Source organism: Molothrus aeneus, chromosome 21 (assembly GCF_037042795.1).
Source record: "Molothrus aeneus isolate 106 chromosome 21, BPBGC_Maene_1.0, whole genome shotgun sequence".
In the NCBI taxonomy this organism is placed as follows: domain Eukaryota; kingdom Metazoa; phylum Chordata; class Aves; order Passeriformes; family Icteridae; genus Molothrus; species Molothrus aeneus.
This window is the reverse complement of record NC_089666.1, coordinates 4,760,870-4,788,812: the sequence shown is the minus strand read 5'-3', so window position 1 is coordinate 4,788,812 and position 27,943 is coordinate 4,760,870. Positions and strand designations below refer to the sequence as shown.

Here is a 27,943-nt window from a genome sequence, read left to right as displayed (position 1 = left end):
TTCCCACATGAGGCTCCTTCTGACCTGGAGCCCAGCTCCAAGGAAGGAACATGGGGCTTTGGATGCTGAACTACAGCACCTCTAGCAGCAGCTGGAGCTGATCCAGTGGGAGCACACGTGAGCAGCAGGGGCTGGCAAGGTGTCCAAGGGACAGTGCTGACCTTCCATCCAGCTGCCCTGCTCACTGGAAGATTTTCTCTCTGAGGAATAAGTTTCTCTGGAGGCAAAAAAGAAACCCAGTGAGTCAGAAAGGCAGCAGAGACTCATCTTTACACAAGCCTTGCTTTCTGCTGGGACTATTCAGAGCAGAGCTGTGGTCACTGGTGTGCCCCTTCCTTGCAGGTGGTTTGTCCCTGTGAAGAGACACCCCGGCAGTGCTGGGTCTGTGCACTACAGTTCTACTCCTCTCTCATATCCAGGAGCAGCTTTGAAGAATCTATCCCCAAATGCATACAAAAACTTATTTTATTGCAGCAGCTGAACAGAAAAGCAGCTCTGCTTTTGAGAGACACACTTTTCTTACAGTACAGCAGGAATAATGTCGCTCCTTACTGGCAGCACCCCCGGAAAGAGAGAAAACGCATCAGGCTCTGATGAAACACCTCCCAAAATAACCAGCGCCTCTCCCCGCGCGCTCCCCTTTGTGCTCGGCTGTCTTTGGGCGAGCACGGAGCACGAAAGGCACTTCCAGCCGAAGGGAATTCGGTGGTGGCTGCGTTATCTCTCTGTGCGGGGGCCCGAGGCGGCGGTGGCGGATCCGCGCTCCCGCTGGCCCGGCATTGTACCTGCGGGCCAGCTGTGCAGATCGGGATGGAAACTCTCCCAGGGTTGTGGGCTCGGGAGCGGGATGCCCGCTCCGGGAGCAGGATGCCCGCTCTGCCGGCTGGTGGAGCCCGCTGCAGAAACAGCCGGGCCCGCTCCACCGGGCAGCGGGCCGGGGCTCCCCGTTCGGGGCTGCCGAACTGCGGGGGACCCCTGGCCCTGCCCGCAAAGCACGGACTGAACCCGCACTTCCCCTGCTGCCCGCGGGGCCGGGACGGGCTGTACGGGACACCGGGGCTCCGCGCGGCGACACCGCGGTCCCGGGCGCGGAGCCGCTGGGCCAGTGCCCACCGGCGGAGCGGGAGCTCCGCTCCCCGGGGCCGCCGGCGAGCGGCTGCGAGCGGGGTCCGGGCAAAGAAGCTCTCCAGCGGGGGAACGGCGGCCGGAGCGTCCCGGGGAGGGACGGGCCGATCCCCGGCGGGGTCCCGGCACTGCCCGGCCATGCCCAGCGGACACGGAGTCGCAAGCGGGTCTGAGTGCGGGTGCCGAGCCGGGTCCACCCCCGCTCGGCCGCGGCGCGGAGGGGCCGCGCTCCGCCCCCGCCTCCGCCCCGCGCAACTTCCCCGCGCCGCGGCCCCCCGCCCCCGCCCCGCGGGTGCGCGCAGAGACGCGCGCGCGCCCAGCCCCGCCGCGCCGAGCCGAGCCGAGCCGAGCCGAGCCCCGGTGAACCGCACCGAGCCGAGCCGAGGCGAGCGGAGCCACACCGAGCCGCGCATGGGGCGCGCAGCCTCCGCGGGCGCGCAGCTGCCCCGCCGGCGCTGAGGGGCCGGAGCGCCGGAGCACCGGAGCACCGGAGCACAGATCCCCGTCCTCGCCGCCGCCGCCGCCGCCGGGCATGCCCGCCCCGGCGGCCGCCGCCTGCCCCGCCGCTGAGCGCCGCCGCGGGCGCGGGGCGGCGCGCCCGGATGGAGCGCTGAGGCGCTGAGCCCCGCCGGGCCGGGCCGGGCCGGGCCGAGACGTGACGATGTGGATGCGACGGCTCCCGGGAAGCAGGTAGGACCGGGGAGCGATGGCCCCGCCGGGCAGCGCTTAGGGCATCCCGCCGCCGGGCGCGCTCGGGGAGCGGCGGAGTTAAACCATGAACTTGGAGAGGGCTGGGGAGCGGAGCGGGGTGCGGGATGGAGAGCGGTGTGTGGAGCGGAGCGGAGCGGGAAGCGCACGGTGCAGCCCGGGGAGGCGGCCGGTCCGCGCTCCGCGCCGTGCCGGGCTCCCCCCACCCGGTTCCCCCGCCCCGCTCGCCCGCCCTGCCCAGGAGATGGAGCCGCGGTCAGCGTCCCCTCGCCGGCTGCTCGCTCCCCGCTGGCCGCCCCGGCGGGGGTTGCTCGGGGGAAGGGGCTGGGGGGGCGTCCGGGGTGCGGGCAGATGGATGGATGGACGGATGGATGGATGGATGAATGGATGGACGGATAGATGGATGGATGTGTTTGGGAGATTAATCGAGAATTGCCAAGCAGAGGAGACGGAGGCAAAGTGTTACGTAACACATTTTCATTACCGCTGCGAAGTCATCTGAGCCGAAATCTTGTTATTTCCATGGTGCTGTGGCTGGAAAGCCCTGGCCCCGGCCCCTGCCTGTGTGCGGCCCCGGAGCCCCAGTAGTACCTGGGTTTTGGTGCTTTGAGCCCATCTCAGTGGCATCAAGTGCAAGCAGCAGCGGGTTAAACAAGTGAGACCCTAAGGAAAAGTGAAATCCACGGTCTGTTTTGTTCTCCCCAACTCGATTTTTTTATTTGGAAAGCCCTGGCTTTGAGCGGTTGTGTCGGGCAGGGGTCAAAGCCCAAACATCCCTCCACCGAGCAGGACGGTGGATCCGGCACATCACCTGCTGCTGGGGAGAGGGGTCCCAAGGCGAGCAGTCCCGAGCGGCCACTCCACTCCCGCAGCTCGCAGCGGGCCCTGTGGCTGCTCCCTGGGGAGCAGGGCTGCGTGGGCAGGGGAGCTGCGGGGTGAGCGGATGGTGGGTGCAGCCCCCATCCCTCGCAGCACCATCAGCCCGCGCCGCCCCCCGCGCCCCTGCGCTCCGGCAGAACGTGGCTGCAGCCTGGGGGGCACGGAGGGAGGCAGGCAGGGCCCCCCGAATGCACGGACAGCGAGTGGTGATGCGAGAAGCCTTTGTCTGCCACCCGTGGGAATCGCTGGAGGCTTTGTCCCTCTGTCCGGGCTGTGGATGGAGTCCTGGAGGGTGAAACCTGAACTGAGGTTTTGTCTGTGCTGAGCAGCTGGGGGAGGCCCTTGGCCTCTCTCTTGCACTCCCGTGCCGCGCCGCATATTCCAGAGGCACGTGGCGAGCTGGCTGCCAATGCCCCCCTTCTCTGTGCCCTGCCTCTGGCTGGTGCCCCCCGACAGCCCGGGCACACGAGCACCTTCACGCTGCCGCTGGAGATGTCTGTCTGTCCGTCCGTCCGTCAGCCGAGGATGCGCTGCTGCTGCGTGTGGGAAGGACAGAGTCTGTGGTGATGTAGTGACCTTAGGAATTCCTCCCGGCGAAAGCACCCGAGGGTTTTCTCAGGGTGCCACGCGTTTGGATTTATTTCGTGTCAGGTGAAAGCCCAGTGGAGCTGGAGGGCCGTTTCCTAAGGCTGGCGCGGCAGAAAGCTGTAATCCTGGGAACAGAGGACGCCCTCTGCTTTGTTATTTTTGAGGAGAGTTTAGCAATGGAAACAGGAGCCCTCTGCTTGCTTCCCTCCTCGATTCATTCGCCTTGCGAATTTCTGTGCTGTGCATCCTGGATCCCCAGCACCAGGCTGTCCTTTCTGCCGCCTCATCAGCTTCCAGTCCCTCCGTGTTGTATTTTTAATAAGAGATAACTTTACTGCTAACCTTGCCTGCTGCTCTCCCTTCTCTCTTACTCTAATTGCTTCTGGCTTTATTTCTGACATTTCCCATGTCATTTCTCCTCATTTTCTCCAAGACTACTAGAAAAAATAGCTTCAGGAGAAGCAGTGGAGCTTTGCAGCGCCCGTTTCACCCCGCGCAGCCTGTGCCTGGAGCGGCTGCCTGCGGCGGGGAGATGGTACCGTGCTGCTCCTTTCAAGTCGGATCCCTTTCGCCCCGGGGCGGTGGCAGTGCCTGACCTCGCGGTGAGCTGCCGGGGAGGGCAGGGCCTGTGCAATTGCATTCTCAGAATTATTCGGTAAAGGGGAGCTGCCTCCCCCCAGTTCGGAGCGGGGCAGAGCGAGCAGCGCTGCCCTGAAAGCCCCTGCGAGGTCCCAGCGATGCTCCAGCCCCGCTCTGCTCTTGGCAGGTGTGGGTGTTGCGGGGCAAAATCTGTTCTTTTTGGGAGGTGGCAGTGGCTCTGTCACTTCCCTGAGTGTGCACAGACATACGTGTGCGTGCACACGCCTGCGTCAGTGCCTGCGCCCGCCTGCGAGGGCACGGCAGCTTTCTGCTGCATGCCAGGCTTCCAGCGCTGCCGAGGACTTCCCCTCCATAGCTATGAATATAATGTTTTAAACAATATGCCACGGTTTTTACAGCGTTGAGCTCTGGAGTGATTTGCAGTAGGAGTAAAACCACCGTTTGCAATTTCTCGGCGATTGTATAAAGCAACTCATTAAAAGCATACATCCCTGCACGTTGGCTCCGTGGAAACTTTATGGGCCTTGTAGTTACTGCCAAAGCAAACATTTTCCATGAATTTCACTCATCAGGTTCACACTGTCAAATGTAGATTCAGCCGCTCGTCAAAGATGCAAGCCTTGCAGTCTGAGAAGTAATGAGAGCAGTAAGCAGTGGGAGTTAATGGCCTCCACTGAGGAGTCCTTACTCATCCTGCATCCACACAGGGGCTGAGCTTGCTGCTCCCGGGTGGATTGATTGCCACAGAAATTCATCTGGTGTCACTGGCTATGATACTTAACAGGCACAATAATGCTTGAATAAACTGCACTTTTATGCAGCGGTTTGTACCTCCGTGCTGGCAGCAATTTCCCAGATGAGGCGAGGGGAGCGGCGCAGGGCTCCGGCAGCCGCTTCCCAGGGCGTGAATAATTGTTCTAATAACACCAGAGCCACCGCCTTGTCGTTGTGGTGTCTCCAGCGGGGTGGCAGGTGGGGGAGTTGTCGTGGTGCTGCTGTTTTTGCCTGGGATGGTCGGGGCTGTCCTGTGTGGCAGCTGCTGTGCCATCCTTGGGCAGGCGGGACACGGGACGGGCAAGCTGCTGGCCCAGCTGCTCCCGCGGCCAGAGCACCACGGCTTGGCTCTGCTGTGCATAATGGTCATCTGCTGGAAAGAAGGGGTTGCTAATGCTCCTTCAGAGCCCAGACTGCAACAGGGAAGGGCAGCCAGGCAGAGGATAGATCTCCAACCGTGTTCCCACCTTCCCTTACCCAATCTGATCCTCAGGCTGTCCCAGCATGCCTTATTTACCTCAGTGTCTGTAGGTATGGATGGATGCAGGCTCCCAAAGGGCAGCTCCATAGGGTGTGAATAAGCAACAGAATTTCCAGCAGGTCTGAGGTTTATTATGAAAATGTATGCATGCCTAAGCTTTTAAATATAGCTAATGGGAGAAGGACTGGGAGGAAAGATTATCAAGATTACTGGAACCTCAGTGTGCTGAGCAGGAGCTGCCCTGCTCTGGGTTGTGGTGCCTGTTGTTCTCCTGGAGGGCTGGTGGTGACCAAGTGGGCAACAGCAGTTCAAGCCCAACAGAGTTTGGGTTTGATAGAAACACTCTTCTGGAGGCTGAGTGTGTTGGGTGGGATCTGTGGATGGTGTGACATTGTTGGTGCTTTCACCCCCTCCTTTAAAACTAAGAGGTTTTACTTCTGTTCTTCCATCTTTTTTCCCTTCCATCCTCCTTCCCTCCCACACTGGGTGGTGCTGCTGCTGGGAGAGGGTTCCTGGCCCAGGCCAGCATCCCAGCAGTCACTGTGGGTTATGTGGGGCTGTTCCCAAATCTGCTGCTTGGCCCTTCCTTGCCTTGGCTCACTGTTTTCATCAGAGTGATTTTTTTCACTAAAAGAGCGTTAAACTCTGGACCTGAAGTGACTCCTTAAAAATGGAATTTGAGTCAATATGAATATTTCCTGTGGTTCTTCTTTACTGGGACTTGCACCTACAGACTTTGATAGCTTATATAATTTCCTGTGATGGAGATGTACTCCATCTAATTTCACTTGGAAATGCATTGATTAAATCAGAACTGCTGAGAGATTTAAACTGAGTCTCAGTGGCCTGAACTTAACCGTGGGAGGTTTACCTGCCTTCATCCTTCAACATTAATTTGGTTTTATGAGGATTCCTTGTGAAATGAGCTTTTGTCTGCTGCTGAATCTCTCCTGCTTTCTGGGTTTATCAGTTACTTTCTCTGGCCTCAGCAGCTCTGCAAGGCGAAGCTGCACTAAAGCCTCCGTTCAGTGCAGCACTGAGCTCCTTCACTGGGACACAGTGGGGATTGATGAGCATTTTGGCTCCATTACCCCCCAGTGCTCCCAAAACTCAGCCCAAGCTGGAGGCAGAGCACCCACACTGCCTGTGGTGTGGTGGCAGGGCTGGGTGCTGTGCAGTGCATGCTCACATGGGTGCTGGGTGCGATGCTGTAGGAGCAGGGTGGGGACCTGCCCCAGGTGCAGCTGTGTGGGAGTGTCCTCCCATCAGTGCTGAGAGATTTGGCATTTGTGGTCCCAAGCAACACCGAGAAAAGGAGGAACAACCCAGCTTGGTTGGAGGTGGATGAGCAGCTCCATGGAGATGAGCAGGGGTGGGGTCAGCAGGAGCTGGGTGCCTGGGGCAGGGGGCCAAATACCCACTGGGACTCGCCTGAGGACTTAGAGAAATAAATAAATCCAGTCATTCACAAAGTGCTCATTTCCAACTCCGATCTGCAAAATGTCTCCTTGTGACTTGGAAATGATGTGTAGGCAGGAGATATGCTTTGACATACGATGATTTTTGTTGAAGTTTGCTCTGAAGGTCTTTCTCAGCAGCTCTGTTTTCCTGGCAGTGCTGGAGCATCCCAGGGGCACTGTGTCCCCGCTGCCAGTGGCTGCTGTGTCCCCACGAGCCAGAGCCATTGGGAGCAGAAGCTGTTCCCTGGCAAAGCCTCTCTATGGGTATGGAAAGGACTCTTCATCTCCTGCTGCAGAAGCTGGCAGGGAGGAGAAGCAGGGCCTTGGCTGCAGAGCTGCTCCGGACCCTCGCTGAAGCATCCATGGGATGAGGCTTAGCTGTGGCGAGGCAGGAGCTGTGGAGCTTTGCTGGCCTGGCTGTGATGCCAGCACTTCCAACTCCACTGACATCCAGATAAAGGCTGAGCAAAAGCTGCTTCAAAAACAACATGCAGCCTGGGAGCGGCAAGGTACTTCCTCCAAGAGGCAAGTCTGGATGATTGAGGTGGAAAAACCTGGAGCTCCCCAGAGGGCATGTGCTCTAACACAAGAGAAGCATGGAGATGGGGACGTGCTGGCACAGGGGTGACCGTGTGCCTCAGGACAACGGCAGCACAGCACACACCACGTGTGGGACCGCGCTGTGCCACACAGGAGAGCGGATTTGTGACTTTCAGCTACAGCTTGGTGAGAACTGATGGCTCCTGTCCATGAGGGTTTTGGCTGTGCCTCTTCTGCAGCATCCTGGGATGGTCAGGAGAAACTCCTCAGGCTGCTGAGGAGGGAATGTGGCCAGCTGAGGAGCCGTCTAGAGCTGCTGTGCTCAGCATGGGAAGGCTGGGGACTCGCTGCTCAGCAGCAGCGTTCGAGGTGCCGGTGAGAGCAAATGCCGCTAATTGATGTTGCCACTTGACTGCACGCCATTCAGGTTGAAGATGTGACAAGGTCGGGGCCAGCCCAGGTTGTCCCCCCTGGGAATTGCCTGCCTAGCAAGCACAAGCACACGTGGCTTCCTCAGGGACGCATTCCGTAATTGCCTGAGTCCCGTGCGTGACCCCAGCCCTGCTCCTGGCGCCTGCGATAGCATCTCTGCTCCCTTTGCAGGACTCGAGTAATGAAGCAGCAGTTAATTGACATGGACGAGGACATCCACTTAGGGACCCACCGGAACGTGGGTGATGAATGCCAGGAGATGAAGCCACACACCCCGCCGGGAGCGTGGTTGGCTCTGCCTCTTCCTGGCCAGAGCCAAAGCTTGGCTGAGTCCGCAGCGGCGGGGCGTTTATGTAGGGAAAGTGTGACCGCTCCGGATGCTGGCAAGTGTTATTTTAGAAAGAACTCCCAAAATGAATCAACCTTTTTTCCTGCAAGTATCTGTCATTCATAGGTTTTCTTTTGCGAAGTTTTTCATGGAAAGGATAAGGATGAGTTATTCGTCTTCTTGTTTCTTGTCTTTGTAAGAGGCTCTACCTCAGCATCATCTGACGTGACACACTCAGGACTTACTCTGGGCTCCTGTCAAAGTGACATATTCTCTGGCAAAATCAATTTTGCTAATTTTGATGGATGAGGATGGAAGTAAAGCTGCTGGCACAGGTGCCTTTGAAGGAAGCTGAGATACTGAGGAATGCAGGAGGTCATCCCCTGCTGCCAACCCATTGGAGATAATGCTGCAAAAGTTTAATCTCTCTCACAAAGGGGATTATTGGGTTTTTTTAATGAGATGCAGAGCACAGTGATCCCTGACACACTGACAGCTGGGCTTCGAGGGGCTGTGCCCCCAATGACACAATATTCTTGAGGTGCTGGAGGTAAATCCTCATCGTCACTTTGATCCATCAGGATTTTGCCATGGCTGCAGTGGGAGAGCCTGTGAGCTGCCTGGTTGCTGTATTGCACAGTGAGATGGCCATGGCAGAGAGAATGGCTCTTCTCCATGGAAAAGAAATTGCTTGGTGCTAAAAGGGATTTAGAACTTTCTGTGACAGGATGAAGAGTCTTTGCCCCGGAGTTCATTCCCGCTGCCTTTGCTTTCTATTTTAGCTTGGCTTTTTCATCATCTTTTTGGGCTGTTCTTTCTCCATGCTGTGTGTCACGCTGACCCTTCTCTGGCAGCGGGATGTCCCTGTGGTGGGGCTGGGCAGAGCCAGTGCTGTCTCAGGAGCCAGGGGGGCCAGGGGCTCCCCAGGACCACCAGCCAGAGTCTCAGCTGGGCAATGCAGTGCCCTGCACTGAGCTCCCAGCTCCTGGGCTTTGGCTTTCTCCAGGCTTCCCTACTGACGTTTCACACCTTCAAAGAGAGCACTGCTGCTCCATTTTTTCCTATTGTATTTCTTGCTCCATAAAAGCCATCTGTTCCTCTTTCTGCTTTCAGAGTCTTCATTCCTCTCATCTTCTCCACCTCTGTTAAGAGTTTATGGAGCTTTTGAAATTATTGACGTGTTCCCTGTGTTCATTTCTGAGGACGGCTGCTGAGGTTTCCAGGCAGGCTGTGCATCTCTGGGCTGCTGGGGACTTCCCAGGAGAAAGACAGGTTTGGATCTCAGTCACTGCAGGGCGAATTGAAAGCAGCTCCATTCAGAGACCATGGTGCTGGAATGAAGATCTGAGTTAGATGGACATCCCTATGTGGACATCCAGCCTCTGCCATGGGGAAGGGTTGGCTGGGCCCTGTGCTGGTCATCCAGATGCTTCCAGTGGGTCAGCACTGGTCTTTGCTCCTGGGAAAGCAGAGCACTTTGTGAGGTCACCATTAAAAATCCCATGGTGAGGTATTTTCTCCCTGGATGTGTTCCATGGTTGGAGGCATTTCCCATTGATACGGATACCACAGCGAGCTCTGATGCGCAGCTCCCGCGAAGGCACATTGTGTCACTAAGACACCACAGACCTCTTTTAATTGTTTTTCTTTAAAGCTTGTTAAGCTGCTACTTTGGATGTATTGAGCCAACTTATTTTTTTTAGATCAAAGCGTTTCCTGCTTTCATTGTAATGACATGCTTGAGCACATTCATTTAGAAAATACGATCAGCGCTGGGTTATTTATCTGGAAAGCGCTGGGGTGGAAGGGCAGCATAAGCCATAGATTTGTGCCATGCTTTTCCTCACTCTAGGTCCTTCAGAGCTAAGGGCTGGGTTGACTCAGTTGCTATCTCTTGGAATCACTTTGTGGATATGTATTCAGAGGAACAAAACCCCTCATAAGGCTCCAGCTCCGGTCTGGGATCTGGCAGGACTATTGCCATCTTGGTGGGAAGAGCCTTGCTTCTGCCATCCCATCCCATCCCATCCCATCCCATCCCATCCCATCCCATCCCATCCCATCCCACAGCACTGAGCATTGCATCCTGCTTGGACACACCAATGCAGACCTTTTATCCAAGGGGGGTGCCTGATCGTCCTGCAGTTGATTTTAAAGGAGGCAGATGTGTGACAATAGAAGAAAATTCATGAGCAAAGCAGGGAAAGCAGAAACTTATTGGATATGCTGGCTGTGGGGAAGTGCACTGTCCTGCCTGTGCCTGTGCAGGGAGCCACTCAGCTCAGCCACTGGCCTTGTTTATTGTAGGCAGCATTAACTAACACCAGGGATGATCTCTAAGCTCTGGTTTTAACGTGCTCCAACGTATGTTGCAGTCCTGTTCCCTCAGCAGACTGATTTTGGTACATGGGGGAGTGTTTTCCACTGCTGTCATAGGGATGGGAGAAGGCAGCACTGTCTCGTGTGCCAGGTCACCAACAGCATGTAAAGTCTGGGCAGCGATTCTGTGGTGGCATGAGGAGCTGGAGCACACGAGGAGCCTTAGGTGGAAACTAAAATGAGGGGGAAAGCCCTGATTTCCTTGGGTTTATGGCTGTTTTTAATATCAGCAAGAGCAGAGCTTGAGACTGCGGGTCTTCAACAAGATTTTGGTGGATCTGGAAATCTGAAACTTCCCAGCAAGTTGTGTCTGAGCTGGAGCTCCTGCTGCTGCCTGGTCCCCAGCGCTGCTGCGGAACTCGAGGGGGGGATGAGTGGGGTAAGTTGGCGACAGATGCCAGTTTGGGCTGGAAAGCCAGTGCTCACAAACCCCCTTTATCCAGGAGGGACAAAAGGCGAGTGTTATCGCTGCTGGGTTGATGAAACACCCCACTGTCCATTCCTGCCACGCTAAATGCACGCAGTGTTTGCTGCCTGGGGCGGCCGGGCGGCGGTGGGGGGAGCGACAGCCGTGCTGAGGGGGATGCTCCAGCAGTGCCATCACTGTGTGTGCTGGGAGGGATGCTTTGGTGGTACCCACACTGTGAGTGCTGGGAGGGATGCTTTGGTGGTACCCACACTGTGAGTGCTGGGAGGGATGCTTTGGTGGTACTCACACTGTGTGTGCTGGGAGGGATGCTCCAGTGGTACTCACACTGTGAGTGCTGGGAGGGATGCTTTGGTGGTACCCACACTGTGAGTGCTGGGAGGGATGCTTTGGTGGTACCCACACTGTGAGTGCTGGGAGGGATGCTCCAGTGGTACTCACACTGTGTGTGCTGGGAGGGATGCTCCAGTGGTACTCACACTGTGAGTGCTGGGAGGGATGCTCCAGTGGTACTCACACTGTGAGTGCTGGGAGGGATGCTTTGGTGGCACTCACACTGTGTGGGCTGAGGGGGATGATCCAGCAGTGCCATCACTGTGTGTGCTGGGAGGGATGCTCCAGTGGTACCCACACTGTGTGTGCTGGGAGGGATGCTTTGGTGGCACTCACACTGTGTGGGCTGAGGGGGATGATCCAGCAGTGCCATCACTGTGTGTGCTGGGAGGGATGCTCTGGTGGTACTCACACTATGTGTGCTGAGGGGGATGGTCCCGTGGTACTCATGCTGTGTGTGCTGAGGAGGATGCTCCAATGGTACCCACACTGCGTGTGCCGAGGGGGATACACCAGTGGTACCCACCCCATGTTTGCTGGGAGGGATGCTCCGGTGGTACTCACACTGTGTGTGCTGAAGGGGATACACCAGTGGTACTCATGCTGTGTGTGCTGAGGAGGATGCTCCAGTGATTTCCACACAGTGTGTGGTGAGGGGGATGCTCCACTGATACCCACCTCATGTTTGCTGGGAGGGATGCTCAGTGGGCTGTGCCCACTGTGGGGGATGCTCTGGTGGTACCCAGGCTGTGCCCACTGTGGGGGATGCTCTGGTGGTACCCAGGCTGTGCCCACTGAGGGGGATGCTCTGGTGGTACCCAGACTGTGCTGCTGGGGGAAGATATTCCAGTGGTACTTGCCCCATGCCCACTGGGAAGGATGCTCCAGGGGCACCCACACTCTGCCTTGCCAGGAGGATGCTCCAGCAGTACCCTGAGATGCAGGGCATGAGCTTGCCACTGTGTTAATCCCCTTCGCAAGCAGTCAAGGCAGTTCATTCCCTGGCTTGGCTGGGACCTGTCTCACCACACTGACAGATGAACCTGCAGCATTCTGAGTCTTCCCAGGGGAGCCAGACTAAGCTCAGAGCTGCTGCTGCCAGAGCGGTGGCAGGTAAATTGCAGAGCACTGGTCTTGCACAGAAAATTTTGAGACATGTTTTTGTCTGAAGATGCATGCAAACTTCTGGGCTTCCCACCCTGTCACTTTTCAAATCCTGTCTGAAAAAATCCCTGAAGACCAAAGAAAACTCTCTCAAGCAGATATCCTGCCCTCTCTAGAGCAAGCTAAGCTGGGCTGACCACAATGGACAGTGTTGGCCAGCTTGCTGTGTTAGCTCTCACACTCATCCTCAGGCTGGCTGGAGCCACTGGGCCTTTTGTCCAAAATATTTGAAAGTGGGAACTGAACTTGAAACTCGGGGTTAAAGCTGGCTCAACATTGGCAGCAACTGGGCACAGCTCTTGCCTTGGCAGTGATGCCACGTGGGCTTGCCCTCTGCCCGCTCCATTTTACTCTTCCCCGCATTGCTCTGCCACATCCTGCGGGTGTGGGACGCACCGGAGAGGTCCTGCCCTGGCGGGTTCCAGCAGCAGCCCCAGGTGGCTGCGCCGGGGCTTTGCCCTTCCCCTGCCTCTGGCGAAGGACGGGCCTGGAGGCGAGAGCAGCCGGGGCCGGCGCTGCGGAGCCAAAGCTGAGCGCTGCCGGCGCTGGCAGGGGCTGCACCTCCCGCATCAGCACATTGGCTGATGGTACCGCTGGGTATTAATTATGCCTTCCGCACTCGCGGCTATTCAAATGGTAAAATTGTTTATTTGCAGCTGGGTGAGCTCAAGGCAGAGGCAGAAGAGCCGCGAGTGGCTCCCCCCGCCACGGCCGCCCTGCTGCCCCCCTCTCATGACTCCCAGGGATGGATCCAGCTGCCTCCATCCTGGCATTGCCATCCTGGAGGGACCCGTGGTTTCCCAGCCCCACCCAACCTCTCCCTGCCCCATTTTCCCAGGGAAGTGGGTGTTTGCTGTCTGCCTGGCCAACAGGCAGCAGCGTGGCGGGGAGGATTCAACCTATTTCACCCTCTGCTGATTTCCCTCCATGATAAATCCCATCCCCTCCGCTGCGGGAAGCGGCGTCGGTTTAATTACTTGTGGGGAGAAGGGGGCAGCGGAGGAACTTAGGACTTGTTTTAAATATCACTTTTATTAGTAGGTAATCCTGAAGCTCAGGACTGTAATATAGATAGGTAGTGATGTGGCACATTTAATTTACTTAGGTGCTACTGTGTGTCAGCCTTTGTGCCTTAAGTCCCAGTCCTGGCTTTAAAGAGCTTGGCAGCCATATTTTCACAAATTTATAATTATCTGGGAAGAGACTGGGGCTACAGATGGCACAGTGTGCTGTATGTTCCTAGTTCCCATTGGGTCTGGGATCAGAAAAACTCATCCCGTAGCAGAACATGGCTCAGGAGAGAGGTCTCCATGGTGCTGCTGATGCCTGGGGTGTGAGGTGGGACACGGTGGATGGCACGTGGGAGTGGTCCACAAGGTCACCTGCTGATCCTGTGCCATAACTTGCCACATGCCTTTTGGCACTCATCCATGGGATGGTGCATCTCCCCTCCTCCCAGCCCTGCGGGGAGCCCCGGCCCAGCCCAGAGTGCAGAATGGCAATGCTCCATTTCCATGGTGATGGTTGGTAGTGTGACAACAAAGGACAGTCTCTGCACTGCAGGGATCATCACACAGGACAGCGGGATGGAGAGGAGAGCTGCTGCAGCGGTGGCTGCAGTCCCCACCTCAGCGAGGACACACAGTCGTGGGCCAAGTATCTGCCACTGAAGTTTTCCCCTCTTCTTCCTGCTCCAGTGTGAAAGTCACCCACTGGGATGCAGCGGCCTCGTTCTATTCCTCATGGAGCCACAAGAGTTCCTGCATGTACTCTCATAACCTGCCTTGCTCCCAATGCCTTTGTAGGACACGCAGCCGCACTGCCAAGGATGCTTTTCCTAGAGCGTGGTGCCTGCTTTCCTGCCTTGTTTTGCCTGGGTCAAGGAAACATCACCCCAACTCTCTGACCACAGCTCCTGCTCCAGGCGTTCACAGGAATATTTCTGTCCCTGCCTCGCTTGGTGTTTGGAGATATGAAATGCTCAGAGTTCGTAAATCACCCCAACAAGGACATAACCTTGATTCCCTGTGCAATACCCATAGATTACCTAACAGGAGGCATGAAATGGAAGAATGGCTCCATTTGTATAATTCTGCATTAAAAATCAGCCTATTCTACAGTTAATGCTTCTGTGAAGTGTCTCCACAGGCACGGGAGAAAGGGGCTGATGCTGGAGAGCCAAAAAGGACCTTATGAAAGGGACTGCACTCAAGTGAGCCTTTGAGGCTTTGGGGAAGTGGGTTAGTGCTGACGGGTGGCGTTTTGATGTTTGCAGAGCCGTGATCCCAGCTAATTTTCAGACACATTACCAGAGCCAGGGGGTTCTGGGAGCACAGCGGGTGCACTGGATTAATCCATGTCCTGTCTGCAGTATCAGGGTTACCTGAGGTGCTGCCACCCCTGAGGGTTCCCAGGCTTGGGGCAGGGGTTGTTCTGTCCTGCTCCATGCTGGATGCTCCTTCTTTCCCTCCCTGCACGTGGAGGTTGGTACCAAGTGCACAGGAGTGCCAAGTTCCACAGCAACCTCTTCCCCACTGCTGAGGACCATGGTGAGCTCACATCCTCCAGCATCCTTGAAATTAATCTCTTTCACATCAAGTGCCAACTGTCCTCCTCTTCGAAGCACACAGCTGCACCTGGAAAGATTCAGGAAAAAGTTTCATACAGGGGAGGACTCTGAAAGGTGCATTGGGTGGGGAGGCTGTGGTGGCTCTAGTGCAACATTCACTGTTCCATCACCTTTGGAAGTGGGATGGGCTCGGGTTGGCTCAGAAAATAGTCCCAGAATGTCTGGTGTCCCTGGTCTGTGTCATTAGCCCAGCAGTTTCCTTGAAATATGCTCTCGTGCTTGTTGCAGGTCAATATTTGTAGGAGTTTCATTTCCTGTGTGTGAGTGTGGCCACCTCACCATCCATGGAGCCAGGGGAGCAGATTTGTGACTGGTGGGAGCCAAGGCCTTGGATGAGGAGATCAAGGACAGGATTTCATTTTCTCAAATATATCCGCTCTGTGTTTCTTTATCTAACCCAGTTTCAGAGTTTTATTGAGTTTTTCCTGGAGTTCGATCAGTATTTTGGGATAACATTCCCATTCACCTCCAAGATGGGAAAAGAAGTAATGTGAAATTTGCCCACGCTCCTCAAATTTCTTTGCAAAATAGGCTGTGTGTGCTTGTAGGGGGGTGAGGAAAGCCCTGATTCCCAAGTGAGGAGCATAACCACAGCCCTGCTCCATACATCCCCCGGGCCCACATGTCTCTCCAGCCAGGGCTGGCTCCGTGCCCCCAAACCGAGCCAGATGGATGCTGTGTGTGGGTCTGGATGATGTATTCCCTTCCCTATGCCACAGCCCCTCTCTGGGCGCAGTTAGGGAATTTTCCCATGCTCTGGGAGCAGCTCAGGCTCCTCTGCCTCTGCTCTGCTGTCCCTGAGGAGCAGCTCGTGCCATTGGAGAGGTGTTTGAGCTGTTGGATGTCTCGGCAGAGCAGGAACGCCCTCCCGGCCTCCGAGCAGCGGTGACTTTGTGCCGGCGCTCCCGAGAGGCGAGCGATGCTCTCCTGCCTGCTCGGGCGGAGGCGCGGGGACTCCCGGGGCGCTGTGCCGGGCCGGGCCGTGCTGTGCCAGCCGCAGCGGGCTCTCCTAGGACAACCCAGGTTTTTCTGGGGCAAGGACAAGGTGGCAGGAGATCCGGGCGAGATGTATCCTCGCTCCGGTGTGCGCTGCTCGTGGTGCGTTATCCTCGCTCCGCTGTGTGACCGTGGGTGTCCTTCGGGACGTGTCGCTCGCTCTGCCGGTCCTGGCAGGGCGCTGGCGTGGGGAGGGGGTGCGGGAGGCAGGGGAGGGCAGGGTGGTCCTGCCTCTGGCCGCGCCACGCTGCCGCATCCATCCCCGCTGCCGCCGCCGCGCCGGGCACATCACGCTGCGTTGCCAGGACAACGGCAACTCCTACACGCTGCTATTTATTCTGAAGGACACTTGCTCTTATCTGTTGTTGCAAAGCCCTCAGAAGATCGCATGCCACGCAAAATTCCTCCGAGGTAACCGGACTGGCTGCTTCTGTTGCTGAAGCCATCTCCTGGGGACATGCCAGCTGGTGTGGTGGCTAGGAGGACACTCCTGGGGTGACAGCCCCTTGCTTGATGGGATGTTGGTGGCAGGGTGAGCCAAGCTGTCCTTGGGACAGAGTGGGACCTGCCCCATCTGGGTGTCCCTTACTGTGTCCATCCCCATGCCAGAGCCTCTGAGCTGGGCAGCAGTGGCAGCAGTGAGGGACACTGGTGTCCTGGGTGTCACCAGCACTGCCTGGCCATGCTGGGACACAAATTTCCAGCATGGCCCAGGGCAAGACAAGGGTTGGGTGTTGCCTCTGTCCACACATCCTCCTGATGCTGCTATGAATGATGCAGCTGTGTCAGGCAGGCTCTGCAGGAGCAAGCCCCTGCAAGTTCACGCTGCCATCTCTGCAGCCTGAAATGTCACAAGGAGACAGGAGGAGATGGAAGCAGGGGGAATATCTGTTTTTCCTGTGAGCTGCCAATCCCAAGCACCAAGGGCTGGCATTTTGTCTTTCAGAAGTTTCCAGGCAATGGCTGGGATGCAGTGAGCGCCAGGTTTGGGCTGGGCACATCTTCCCTGGCTCTGTTCAGCAGCTGTTCATAAAAGTTCTGAGTGTGAGCAACACAGAGAGCTGGGAAGGGGATGAGATCTGGGGATGGGCACAGATGGTGTGAGAGGTGGCACCTGGAGTGAGTGACATGTCAGGAGGTGCCCAGCACCTTTCCTTCCTTGCAAGGAGACATTTCAGGTGATGGGGAGCTGGGCAGAGGCTGAAATCAAGCCTGACATGCTACAGGAGTGATCCTGAGCATTGCAAAGGTGAGTCTGTGCTGGATGATCCTGCTGGAGCATGAGCTTGTGGCTCCTCACCAGTGGAAGCACGGCATTGCCTGCAGCACGTGGGGGACACTCTTCGTGCTGCCACCACTCTGTCGGCCTCTAAAAAAACCCACCACCACCACCACCACGGTTTGGGTGGTTTGTGGTTTTTTTGAAGCCTTGAAATCCTTCCTCCCCCAGCCTGAACTATTTTGGTTTCTGTTGTCTGTTTCTGGCTCTTCCCTTTCTCCTTCTGCGCTCTTTCCTTGCGTTGCCTTCTCCCTCCCCAAAATAAATGTTGTTACGCTTTGAAAAAATACCCAATTAGGAAAAAAGCAGAGATCCTCTGAGCAGAAAAAGCCTGTGCCTGGGAGTATCCAGGTCAGCTCCTTTAGCTTCGCTTGCTCACGCACAGAGGGAGTGTACAAATGCTTCTGTCAACCAGATGCACATTCTGTCGTGCTCCCAAGGACTGTGCGGGCACTGCTGCAGAGGATTAGCCCGTTTAGCCATGTAAAGCTCTCATTAACTCCTGCTGAGTTCGACAAAAGTCTTTCTCCTGTAAAAGCTAAGTAAAATGGAGTAAAGATTTTTAGGTTTTGGCCTAATGATTTTTTTTTTTCCCGGGGGGGGGGGGGTAGGGAGGGAGAAGGCAACAGAAATTTGCCAGGCAGAGATTTTCTTTCTGCTTTACGTGGGGGAGCATCGTGGAGGAGACATGAGGGGAGAGGAGCCTGGGTGTGGTGTCACTGGGGAAGGGAGAGGGCTGTGACATGACGTGATGTGACGGTGACATGAAAGCAAAATTCCAACTGCTGAAGCTGCCAGCAGCTCAGGGGTGTTCCAGCTGCTCTGTGGCAGAAAGGGCAGCAAAAAGGGCTGCTCCTCCTGCCCTCCCTGCGCTGCAGGGTGATGTTCAGCTTGGGTGCTCCATGCTGTGGGAGGGGATGTGCCGTGGGAGGATGTTCCTGCTGCGGCGTGGGTGACTGCCATAGTGGGAGGTGGGCTACACGTGCAAACACCGGAGCCCACGGACTCGTCTGCTCCAGCCCTTTGAGGGATTCATCATGCTGCCTGTGGGACTGGGAAGCAAAGGGTGGGCTCTCTGGTACCCCTGCATCTCAGTGTCCCCGGAGTGAAGGCTTGTGCTGCTGGACCTGTGCTGGGCCATCTGCTTTGGATAATTCACCCAACAGGGCTGAGTTTGGGCAAAGCAGGCACTGGCTGCTCCTCCAGGGTGTTTCCTGGTAAAACCCATCCTCAGGTCATTCCCATCATTCCCAGACCAACTGAAAGGTCACAGTTATGAATGGGGATCCTCAGCCTGCCATGTTGGTGGTGGTAGTTTTTGTGGGGAGGGGGTACAGTATGACCTATGATGCCATTTTGGGGGACTCTGGCTGGAGAACCAGGGAGGACGACGACACCCATGGAGCTGGGGGACGTTTTGGGTGGCTGGGCTCAGAGATCTAGTGTGTGCCATACTGAGAGGGAGAACGGGGTTACTCCACTGCCCTTCTAACACAATCCCTATCTGCCCACAGGTCAGGTTGCCCGCTCGGAAGCCATGCTTGGATTTTAATAGCCATGTTCCACCTAGCCATGGACCTTGCCAGCTGCCAGCCGCCAGCAGCCACCGGCACCGGGGGGAAGCTCTCAGCACGGCCGGCGCTCCGGCACAGACTGTCCCGTGGCTCGCTGTGGGGCACGGCGGGCACGGAGGAGCTGCAACGCCCCGGCCCCCCCTGGACCTGCGGCCCCGCTCCCCCTGTGCAGAGACCCCGCTCCCGCCGGCCGCCCCCCGCCGCCCCTCTGCCCGCCGGCCGCCCCCTGCGCCGCCCGCGCTCCCGGAGGGGCCGGCGGCACCTGCGCGGCCGCGGCTTCGCCCCTCGGGACGGGAGACCCACGGCGCTGCCCGAGGTCATCGTCTGGGGCCCCACGGGCGAGGAGGACTCCCTGGAGAGCAGCACGCTGCCCAGCGCCTTCGCCACCACCACCACCACCGCCGCCGCCGCCGCCGCCGCCGCCACCACCTCCGCCAGCACTGCCGCCGCCGCTGTCACTTCTGTCACGGCCGCCACGCCGCCCCGGGTGCCTCCCAGCACCGCGGCTCCCGCGGCCGGCGGGGACGGGCCCCGCAGCAGCCCCGGGCGCAGCAGCACCGCCGAGCCGGCCGCAGGGCACAGCAGCGGAGGGAAGGATGCTCGCCCGCCCCGTGGGCTGGGAGACAGCACAGGTAGGGGGACAGCGAGGTGGCGGGGACATCAGGAGGGCTGGCGCGTTCACCGCGGCGCGAGTGTCCCCGTGGCAGCGCTGCCTGGGACAGGAGTTAGTGTGACATTAAACAGGCGCTCGGCGCTGATTATCGCTTTTATCCGAGGCGTTTTCCAGCCACTCGCTGTGTTTTCCCATTACAGGCTCCATCCACAGCCCATCTCCCGTAATCGCGCTGAGCATCACGCTCGGCACAGCAATGCCTTCCCCCAGCGCCGGCTGCTGCGTGGACATGGATGGGAAAGCTGCTTCCCATTTATTGCAAATTATATTTGTTATTGCTGATATTAAACCGTGGGATACCGGTGGATGGTTTACAGAATTTACTCACTGTGCATCGACTGCTTTGAGCCCACTGCGATTTTCTAGTCGAAATGAAAAGGAATTTTACGGCCTAATCTTAATCCCAATTAATTTATCCAGCCTACCCTGCTTGGCAAAAAGAGACGATGCAACCAGGATGTTGTTCCTGACTTAAAGGGGTTATTTATAGCCGAAAAATAACTCCCAGCCTACACACCTTTTACAAAACGCTGAAATGGGCTGGATAGATCAACGAGGGAGTATTGATAAGGGCTGAGGCTTTTGCTGCTCTCTGCATGATGCGAGCATCAGCCTGGTCTCCCCCCGCTGGGGTCAGTGCCTCTGGCCTCAGTGGCATCACCCATTCCAGGAGGGTGGGGTCCAGTGGACTTGTTGCCATCAGCCAGCTGCAGGGGCCCCTCTGCCTGCACCAGCTGTGGGAGGATGGCTCCTGGCATGTGCTGGGGCTCTGGGGCTTACTGGAGTGGGCTGCCTTGTTTAGGCGAAGTTGAGCTGGCAGTGATGCCACCCACCTGCCAGTGCCACCGCTGCTGTCCTGCGTGGCCACAGAACAACGGGAGCTGCAGCCCCGGCAGCTCCCAGGGGGACAACTGCTTTAATCTGCAGGCTTTAGCTCTCATTAGGGGCTTTCTGCATGATCGGAGTTTTTGCTAATTAACTTCTCTTCAAGCAGTGAGTGTGATAAACTTCTTCCCAGGTCTAAAGGCCTCGTTTGATCCCAGCTCATCCACCCTCAGTTGAAAAGCTCCTGAGGTCCAGATCCGCTTTTCCTTCCAGTGCTGGGGCTGAGCCCCCAAGAGAGCTCTCAGTATGCTCCCAGTGAGAGCTCCATGCCCCTGCCATGCCTCAGGACAGCGTTTTGGGAGCGAGCAGCCAGCTCTGTCTCAAAGCAGGGTCCGTGCCAGTTTTTCTGGTGCGGCGCCCGTGCGAAGCCGTGCAGCTTCCCAGCCCTGCTCCACTCTGTTATATAAGCTGTAGCGGCTGGAAGTGTTTGTTCTCTGCTGGGAAAAACATATGGCTACAAATGAGGATGAGGTAACTCGCCTGTTCGGTTTATTTGCCTCAGCGAGCATTGCCAGTCCCTGTCCGGTGAGACGCCTTGACGGGAGCCCATGGTGGGTGCAGTGCTGCTCTCACTGCCTGTGCTCCCTCAGCTGTCCCCAGCACATGCCTGGGGTGGTCAGGGTGGAACCACCTGTGTGTGGCACCCACAGGAGCTGGCAGAGCTGTCCCAAGGCTCCTGGAGCCATGCAGATACCCTGCACTTCCATCAGAGCAGGTGGCTGCTGCTGTACTTCTGCTTGCTGTGCACCCATATCCCTCCTGTGCCGTGTCCTTGTATCCCTCTGTGCTTTGCTTCTGGGTCCCTGGTGGTTGTGTGGGACCGTGGGGTCCTTGGGGTGCACACACGGTGGTAAAAAAGACCCACTTCACTTCAGCAGAGGCAGCAGTGCTCGCTGAGATGAGCAATGGGAGCAGCTCTGCTCTGTCAGATCATCCTCTCGCCCCCCTTCCTCCTCGCTGAGGAGCGAGAGAAAAAAAGCCAGAAACAATGCCTCCGTGAGTCGCTGACAGCAAAAACAAGCTTAAAAAAACTCCCCTGGAATAGGAATCACTCATCTCCTAGGCAGGAGAGGCAGCAGAGGAGTGATGGCAGGTAATGCTTGGGATGAGAGCAGAGGCAGGTGCGTGTGCTGGCCCGGTGGGTGCTGCTGTGGGGGTTCAGGTGACCTGTGGCTCAGGTGTCCCTGTCCCCGTGCCACCCCTGCCGCGCAGCACAGCACTGCTGGCATCAGCTGGGCGTGCAGGATGTTCACCCAGGCGTAGTTTATGCTTGTGCTTTTCAAAAATGTGCTTCCTTCTTCAGGGCTGTCACAATCGTTTTACTCTGGAGCAGGGAAAGAGAGGAATAATTAAAATTCCAGCATGCTGCAAGTGGGAAGGGCTGTGAGGAGCCTTCACCGGGCACTCTCCACGTGGGCTGGGCTCCTCCAGCAAGGCAGAACATCCCCGGGTCCCGCAGCCTCAGCCAAAGCAGAGAAGAGTGGAATGAATCAGAGCTGTCAGTGCAAGGCAGGAATTGCACTCGCTGGTTTGTCTGAGCCTCCTTTCAGGAGCTTTAGGATAAAGCCGTCTTTAATTAAACCTTTAAGTGCTTTATAAGGCAGAAAACTCCATGTGCTGTCTGCTGCTCTTAGTGGTATTTGATGACCGGTCGCGGCGCATTTGGCACCGCAGTCTGTGAGCTTGTGGCAGAGCTGGTGCTCAGGGACACCCCTTCACCAGGGCTGGGGTTCACCTGGGGGAATGTGGGAGCCATGTGGGTGTTGGCAGCTGGATCTGAGCTGGTGGTGGCCCCAGGCCACCCCTCCCCACCTCCAGCCAGCAGTGTGTCAGGAATAAATAATAACAGAGGCGTTGCTTCCCGCTGGTGATGACCCTGCCTCCAGAAAGAGGGTGCAGTAGGGGGTTGCTGGAGGCGAGGAGATAGTAGATGCAAAAAGCTTCAAAGGAATTAATTAAAGATAAAATGTGTTTAAAAGAAAACCCTGGGCAGTGAGGATGGAGCTGCCTCTTTGATCCGCCATGCTGAGGGGTGGGGTGGTGCCGCAGCTTGGGGACGGAGAGGAGGTGAAGGAGCTGGATGGTGTCTCCTGGGCTGGCACCACGGTTACCCTTCCTGGGAGCTGCCCAAAGGATCCCTTGTAGGGCTGTGCATCAGCTGCAGCTCTCCTGAAGGGTGGAGGATGACGGTGGAAGCCAGAAAGGAGCGTGGCCATCAGCTGAGCTCTCCCTACGAGGGAGTCGGGACGCTCCCCGGGATGCACGGATGGCGAACGTGCCTGTGCACATCCTCCCACGTGCCTCTCAGTGAGCCAGAAACTCTCCTCTGCTGCTCTCCAAGTATTTATTGCTCGGTGATATTTGCTGTAACACCTGAGAAGATAAGTCCCAGTGTCTTTAGCATAAACCTCCAGGATTTTCCTTCTTGGCAAAAACATTTTGCAGCAGCAGCAGCAGCAGCAGCGGGAAGATATTTTCTTTCTTTCATCAGTCCAGCTCAAAATACCAGGAAGTTGCCAGGAGCCTTGGTGGGTTTTTTGCTGAAAAGCTGCATTTTCACCTCAGGATGACTAACACTCCCTGGGCTGGGTTTCAGAGAGATCACTGATTTACCAGGTGAAAAACCAAGCAGCTTTGCTGACCTCAGCTTTGCCAGCAAGGTGTTGGGAAGAGCAGAGCAAGGCGGTTTGTGGCGTGGTGGACTGGGCAGCAGAGGAGCTGGCTGTGTACTGTAACAAGCTTTAAAAGAAGATTTCTGCTGTGTCTCCACCCCTGTAGCAGACCCTTGTGGCTTTTGTAAATGATTTTCCTTACAAGCTATTAACCAGCAGTAGGTTCATGATATGGCCAAATCTGGCTGATCCGCCCTGGGAAAGGCCGGCGGTGGCAGCAGGGAGGCCACACCACGCTCCTGATTGAATTGTTCTGTCCACAAGCAGCTTTATCAGGGGATGAGATTTTTGGGGCTCAGATGTGATTTCTGATGGCTGGGGAAGCTGTAAAGCCTCTTGAGCCCAGCGGCCTTGCCCCAGCTTCTCCACAATGCTCAGGAGGAGGCATTGGCATCCTGGTGCTCAGGGCATGTGAGAACAGAGGAAGGGGACTCGTGGCAGGGCTGAGGATGGGATGCTGAGGAGAGGGAGATCCACGCAGCATAAGTGTGGGAAGAGACCGGGGGTAGCAATATCTGGCCTGTAAGAGTAACTCCAGTTTTCTCCCTTTCAAATGAAATAGAGCTGTTTTCTCCTTTTTCTAATTTTATGCAGCTTCAAGGCCTTGACAAGGGTCTTCAAAGAGTTGCAGCTCGTAGCTGTTTTTATTGGGAAAATGAAAAATACAGGCTCCCTAACCAGAGCTGTTGAAATAAAGGCCTTGGGGGATAGAGGTTCTCTTTGTTTTTAATTAAGAGCTTATATCTCCTGTTCGCTGCCATGGCGTGCTCCTGCAGTAGCAAGACATTAGTCTCGAATGGATTTTTCTCATGGAATTAATTCCATTGATGCAGAGCTGTCCGGGAGCCGTTTCAAAAGGTGGCCAGAAAGGCCAAACCTCAGCACTTTCATCTCAGCAGCAAATATATGGTCTTTAAAATAACAGATAAAAAAAAAAAAAAGCCCTGGCATTGCCTTGCTCTGAGAAGATTGGGGTTTTGCCCAGGATGTGGGGAATCGGGAGCTGGGTTGCGCTGCCTTGCTGGGATTCCGTGGCCCCTCTCCCCCCACCTTGGGGATTTAGAGGCCCCAGTGAGAGCGGACGGCACGAGAGTGGAAAAACCCAGAGATATTTCAGCATTTCCGAGGGTTCAGAGAGCGCCTTTGAAGAGCTTTCCCTCCTGGCAGGCGGCATGCGGAATTCTGCTGCACTAGCAGAAGCGCAGAGGCTTGGACACACTTTCGGCTCCATTAAATACTTCTCCTGTAATTACCCTCCAGTTAAATGGTCACTGCGTCAAATTGCCTGGTAAAAGCCTTGGCAGGGGGAGCCCTCGCAGGGCTGAGGCGCTCGCAGGTGAGAGGGGCTGGGGCTGGGTGTCCCTCCCCTGCAGCTCCCTGTTTCCACGGTTAATAACGTGTAATTACATGGCCACCGGGTTCCGTGACCCGCTGGGATCAGAGCTTTTGCCAAGGAGATGAGCAAACAAAACCCAGGCGCTGTAATCCCTGCTCCCGGGGTCTCTCTCTGGGGGCACAGGCTCTCATGGGGAGTTATGCCTGTGCCAGGCAGCTTCCTGCACTGGAGGAGGAGGATTTTGCTCCATGAGCTATTGATTTTATCTTCCAAGTCCCCTTCCTCCATCCTGTTGGGCTTTGAGGGCTGTGTCTAAAACAGTGCTTTGCCCTTGGCATCATCTCTGTCCACCTCACTTCACTTGCCAGGGTGCTTTATGTCCCTTACAGGACATTCCCCTCTCAAAGGGTGCCCCACACATTAACCCTACATCTCACAGACTGGATATTTGCTTGATCTTGCTCCGTTTGGCCCTACATGCTTTGAGGGGCTAATAGAAAATATTTTATATATTTGTAAATTGATATATTTGATATATTTGTAAATTAAGAATAAAGACCTGGTAGTGTTTATTGCAGCAGGTATTGCTCTAGGGCTTCCCAGGGAACCATCATGGGCCACCTGTTGGGTGCCTTCCCTCTGCCCATCACCAGCATTGAGACAAAGGTTTCCTGTTCCCTTGAAATCCCCCTGGCTTCTGCAGAATTTATACATGATGCAAAGGAACTTTGCTGTGCCTGTACATATGGCAACTTATGTGTGTGATGGAGTCTAAAATTATCCAGCCTTTCTTAAAATCCATGTGTCCTGCTCCAAGGAGCTGCCATCCTTCCCAGTGCTCAGCCACCTGCAATCTGTTCTGCCTGTGCCTTTCCCATTACGTAAATGCAAGGATTAATTGCATCGTTAGGTTCTCCCGTGGCCCTGCCACCACTGCCTCAGCTCCCAGCATTGCAGAAGGTCTCGTCCCCGACTCCACTTCTGTTTTCAAAGGAATCGGGCACTGGGCTGGCTCGATTTTATTTTTAGAGTCTTTCCTTTTATCTTTTTCAGCAGCGTCCCACTGGGAGCTGCTCCAAGGCTGCCGTGCAGGATGCGGCCGGGCTGGCTGCTGCCAGGGTGGGCATCACTCCCAACCTGCCACACGTGGGCACGAGCTGCCACCACCCTCCTCGGGCCCGTGGGGACATGCTCCCATCGTCACCACCCTCTGGGAACTCAGAAGTCTTTCCCTGGGCCTCACCTTCAGCATGTGGGGTGACAGTGGGAGGTGGGGAGCCTCCCAGTGTGGCATTTTCCCTGTGAATTCCCCTGGGAGGTGAAACCCAGAGGTGGAGCAGCTGAGGAGTGAGCTGGAATTGGCTGCTGCCCACCCTGCCAGCACGGGGGCCACAAGTGAATCCTTCCCCAGGAGCAGTGGCTGCCCCAGTGCTGCCCAGTGGCCCCCAGGCACCCCCAGCTCCAGCTGAGCCATGGCCCTGGCGCTGACTCCGTCCTTGCCACAGACACATACAGATATATATATAAAACTGCTTATTTTCCTGTCATTCTAAGACTTATTTATTTATTAAAACTACCATCCATCAGGAGCTGCAACATCTGTTTGTGAAAAATAGCACATCCTTGGGCTGCAGCCAGGAAAAATCATTTCATTACGAAATTGCAACTGTAAGGCAGCGCAAAATCACAAACACAGTGTACAGCGAGCTGCTTTTGTTTCCAAACTGCTCATTAGGAATGATCCACGAGCCAAAATGATACCCCGTGGAAGGTGAAGAGGGGGAAATGAGCCCACCCGACCTGCAAGGCGAGCAGCCGCCAGTGCTGTAATTATTCTCCCTGGTGAATCCCGCACCCGGCGCAAGGCTGTGCTCGTCTCTCTTTCCGTCCCAGAGGGGAGACGTCTTCACTTCTCTTCCGTTCTTCGTGCCTAATTCGGGCTGACAAGGAACATACTTGAGAGGATAGGAAATGAGGAGCCTGGCTTACAGATTTATTTTGTGTAAGGCAGGAGAGAGGATTGCGGCGCCGCTGCCGGGGGCTGTGTGTGGCCTCACGTTGGGAGGGGGTGGTGGGGGGCTGTGTGGGGAGGGGGGCTCTGCCAGGGTCCCCTCAATTCCCATCCCCACTGTCTCTTTTCTTCTGTCTGCAGGTCTGGCTGTTCATCAGATAATCACTATTACCGTGTCCCTCATCATGGTCATAGCTGCGCTGATAACAACTCTTGTCTTAAAAAATTGGTAAGGCCCCTCCTGCTCTGCTTGGCTTGGGGGTGACGTGGGATGGGGACAGGGTGGGGATGGAAGTGCCCATCCTGCTGCAGGTGCCAAAGCCTGTGGCACCTGCCAGGATTGCAGGAGAAAGTGGGGGGTTTACAGCAAAACCTCCAAAGGAAGTTGGTGCATCGGGGTTTGGCTGTGCCTCCACCTCCCATCACCTGGCCACTGGCTCTGGGGACCAGCATGTGCCCAGGTTGGGTGGACAAGTCTCATGGGACACGTGCATCAGCACAGTGCCACCTGGAGAGGTCAGAGCCGTGCGCGTGTTCCCAGGATGTGTCCAGTGCCAGCAGCTCCTCCATTGCCTTCCCTAAGGAGCTTTGATGCTGCTCCTAAAATCCCCAGCCTGGCTTGACAAGAAGCAGCTGCACCTCCTGCCCTTCCCTGTGACCCCAGGGACGGAAGGGCACCTTCGAAGCCCCTCAGGTGCCGTGGTTTGAAGCATGCCCCAACCCCCAGGGCGCTGCTGTGCTCCTCCAGCTTCATTTGCTCCCATTTGTTCTCTCAGTGTGGCTTGGGCGTATGGCAAAATAGGTTAGCTTTCGCTCCAGGCACTCCTCACTTTACCTATTTTCCCAGGGAAACTGGCCTACTTTGAGGTCAGCGTTGCTGGCGTAGCGACACGGCTGCAGCACGGGGCTGGGGGGAGCCTGGCTGGTGGCTCTCCCCTCCGGCCTGGCCGAGCTCTGCGTGGCTGCTGCAGCAAATCAGTTTCTGCAGCCAGGAGGCAATCACAACACCGGGTTGATGAGGAGCCTGCTGGCTAGCTGGGATGAGAGGAGAAGCCCTTTGCAGGGCTATGGAGGCATCTTCATCTTGGTATAGCTGTAATGCTGAGCAGCAGCCAGCTGACAGCACCGAGGTTCTGTCCCCACAGCTGAACTTGCTTTGGGGAGTAGCCAGTGAGGCTCCCTACTTTATCTCAAGTGGGATTTAATTCACTGAACTTCCCTGGTTGCCGCAGTGTTTCAGTGAAGGAGCAGGGAGAATAGTTTATAAAACACTTGTGGGATTTGTCTCCAGTCGCAGCAGTGAGCGGTACGAGTCATTGATCTGGCTGACCACAGCTTGGCAGAGCAGCTCAGTAACTGCTGCTGAAGCCAAAAAGGGGGAAAAAATAAATCCAGTGATCAGTGTAGAATAGAAATGCTTTATAGTAAGTGAAATTGAGAAATCACCAGAGAAAATCCTCAGCAGGAGAGTGTGGGCAGCACCCAGGTGTGTCCAAGGTGAAGAAACAGTATCTGGGAGTTTGCTCGACTCTACCCAAACTGCCTCGGTTCACTGGGTGACCCCAGGCCACGTTCAGGCACTCCATGGCAGGGCTGACCCACGCCACACACCCTGTTCCTGTCCCCAGCAGGGACACAGTCACTGTCCCCATCCTTTGGCTGGCGTTTTT

General features: G+C 56.3%; 1 protein-coding gene across 1 annotated transcript in view; it reads left to right on the top strand.

Moving 5' to 3' along the window:
* Window positions 1–1,704: 1,704 nt before the first annotated feature.
* Window positions 1,705–27,943, top strand: part of AJAP1 (adherens junctions associated protein 1) — a 38,747-nt gene continuing 12,508 nt past the window's right edge. Inside the window, exons 1-3 of the mRNA XM_066563933.1 lie at window positions 1,705–1,815; window positions 18,637–19,328; window positions 26,415–26,502. Coding sequence (XP_066420030.1) covers window positions 1,787–1,815; window positions 18,637–19,328; window positions 26,415–26,502 — 809 coding nt within the window. The 5' untranslated portion in view covers window positions 1,705–1,786. The remainder of the gene's footprint in view (window positions 1,816–18,636; window positions 19,329–26,414; window positions 26,503–27,943) is intronic.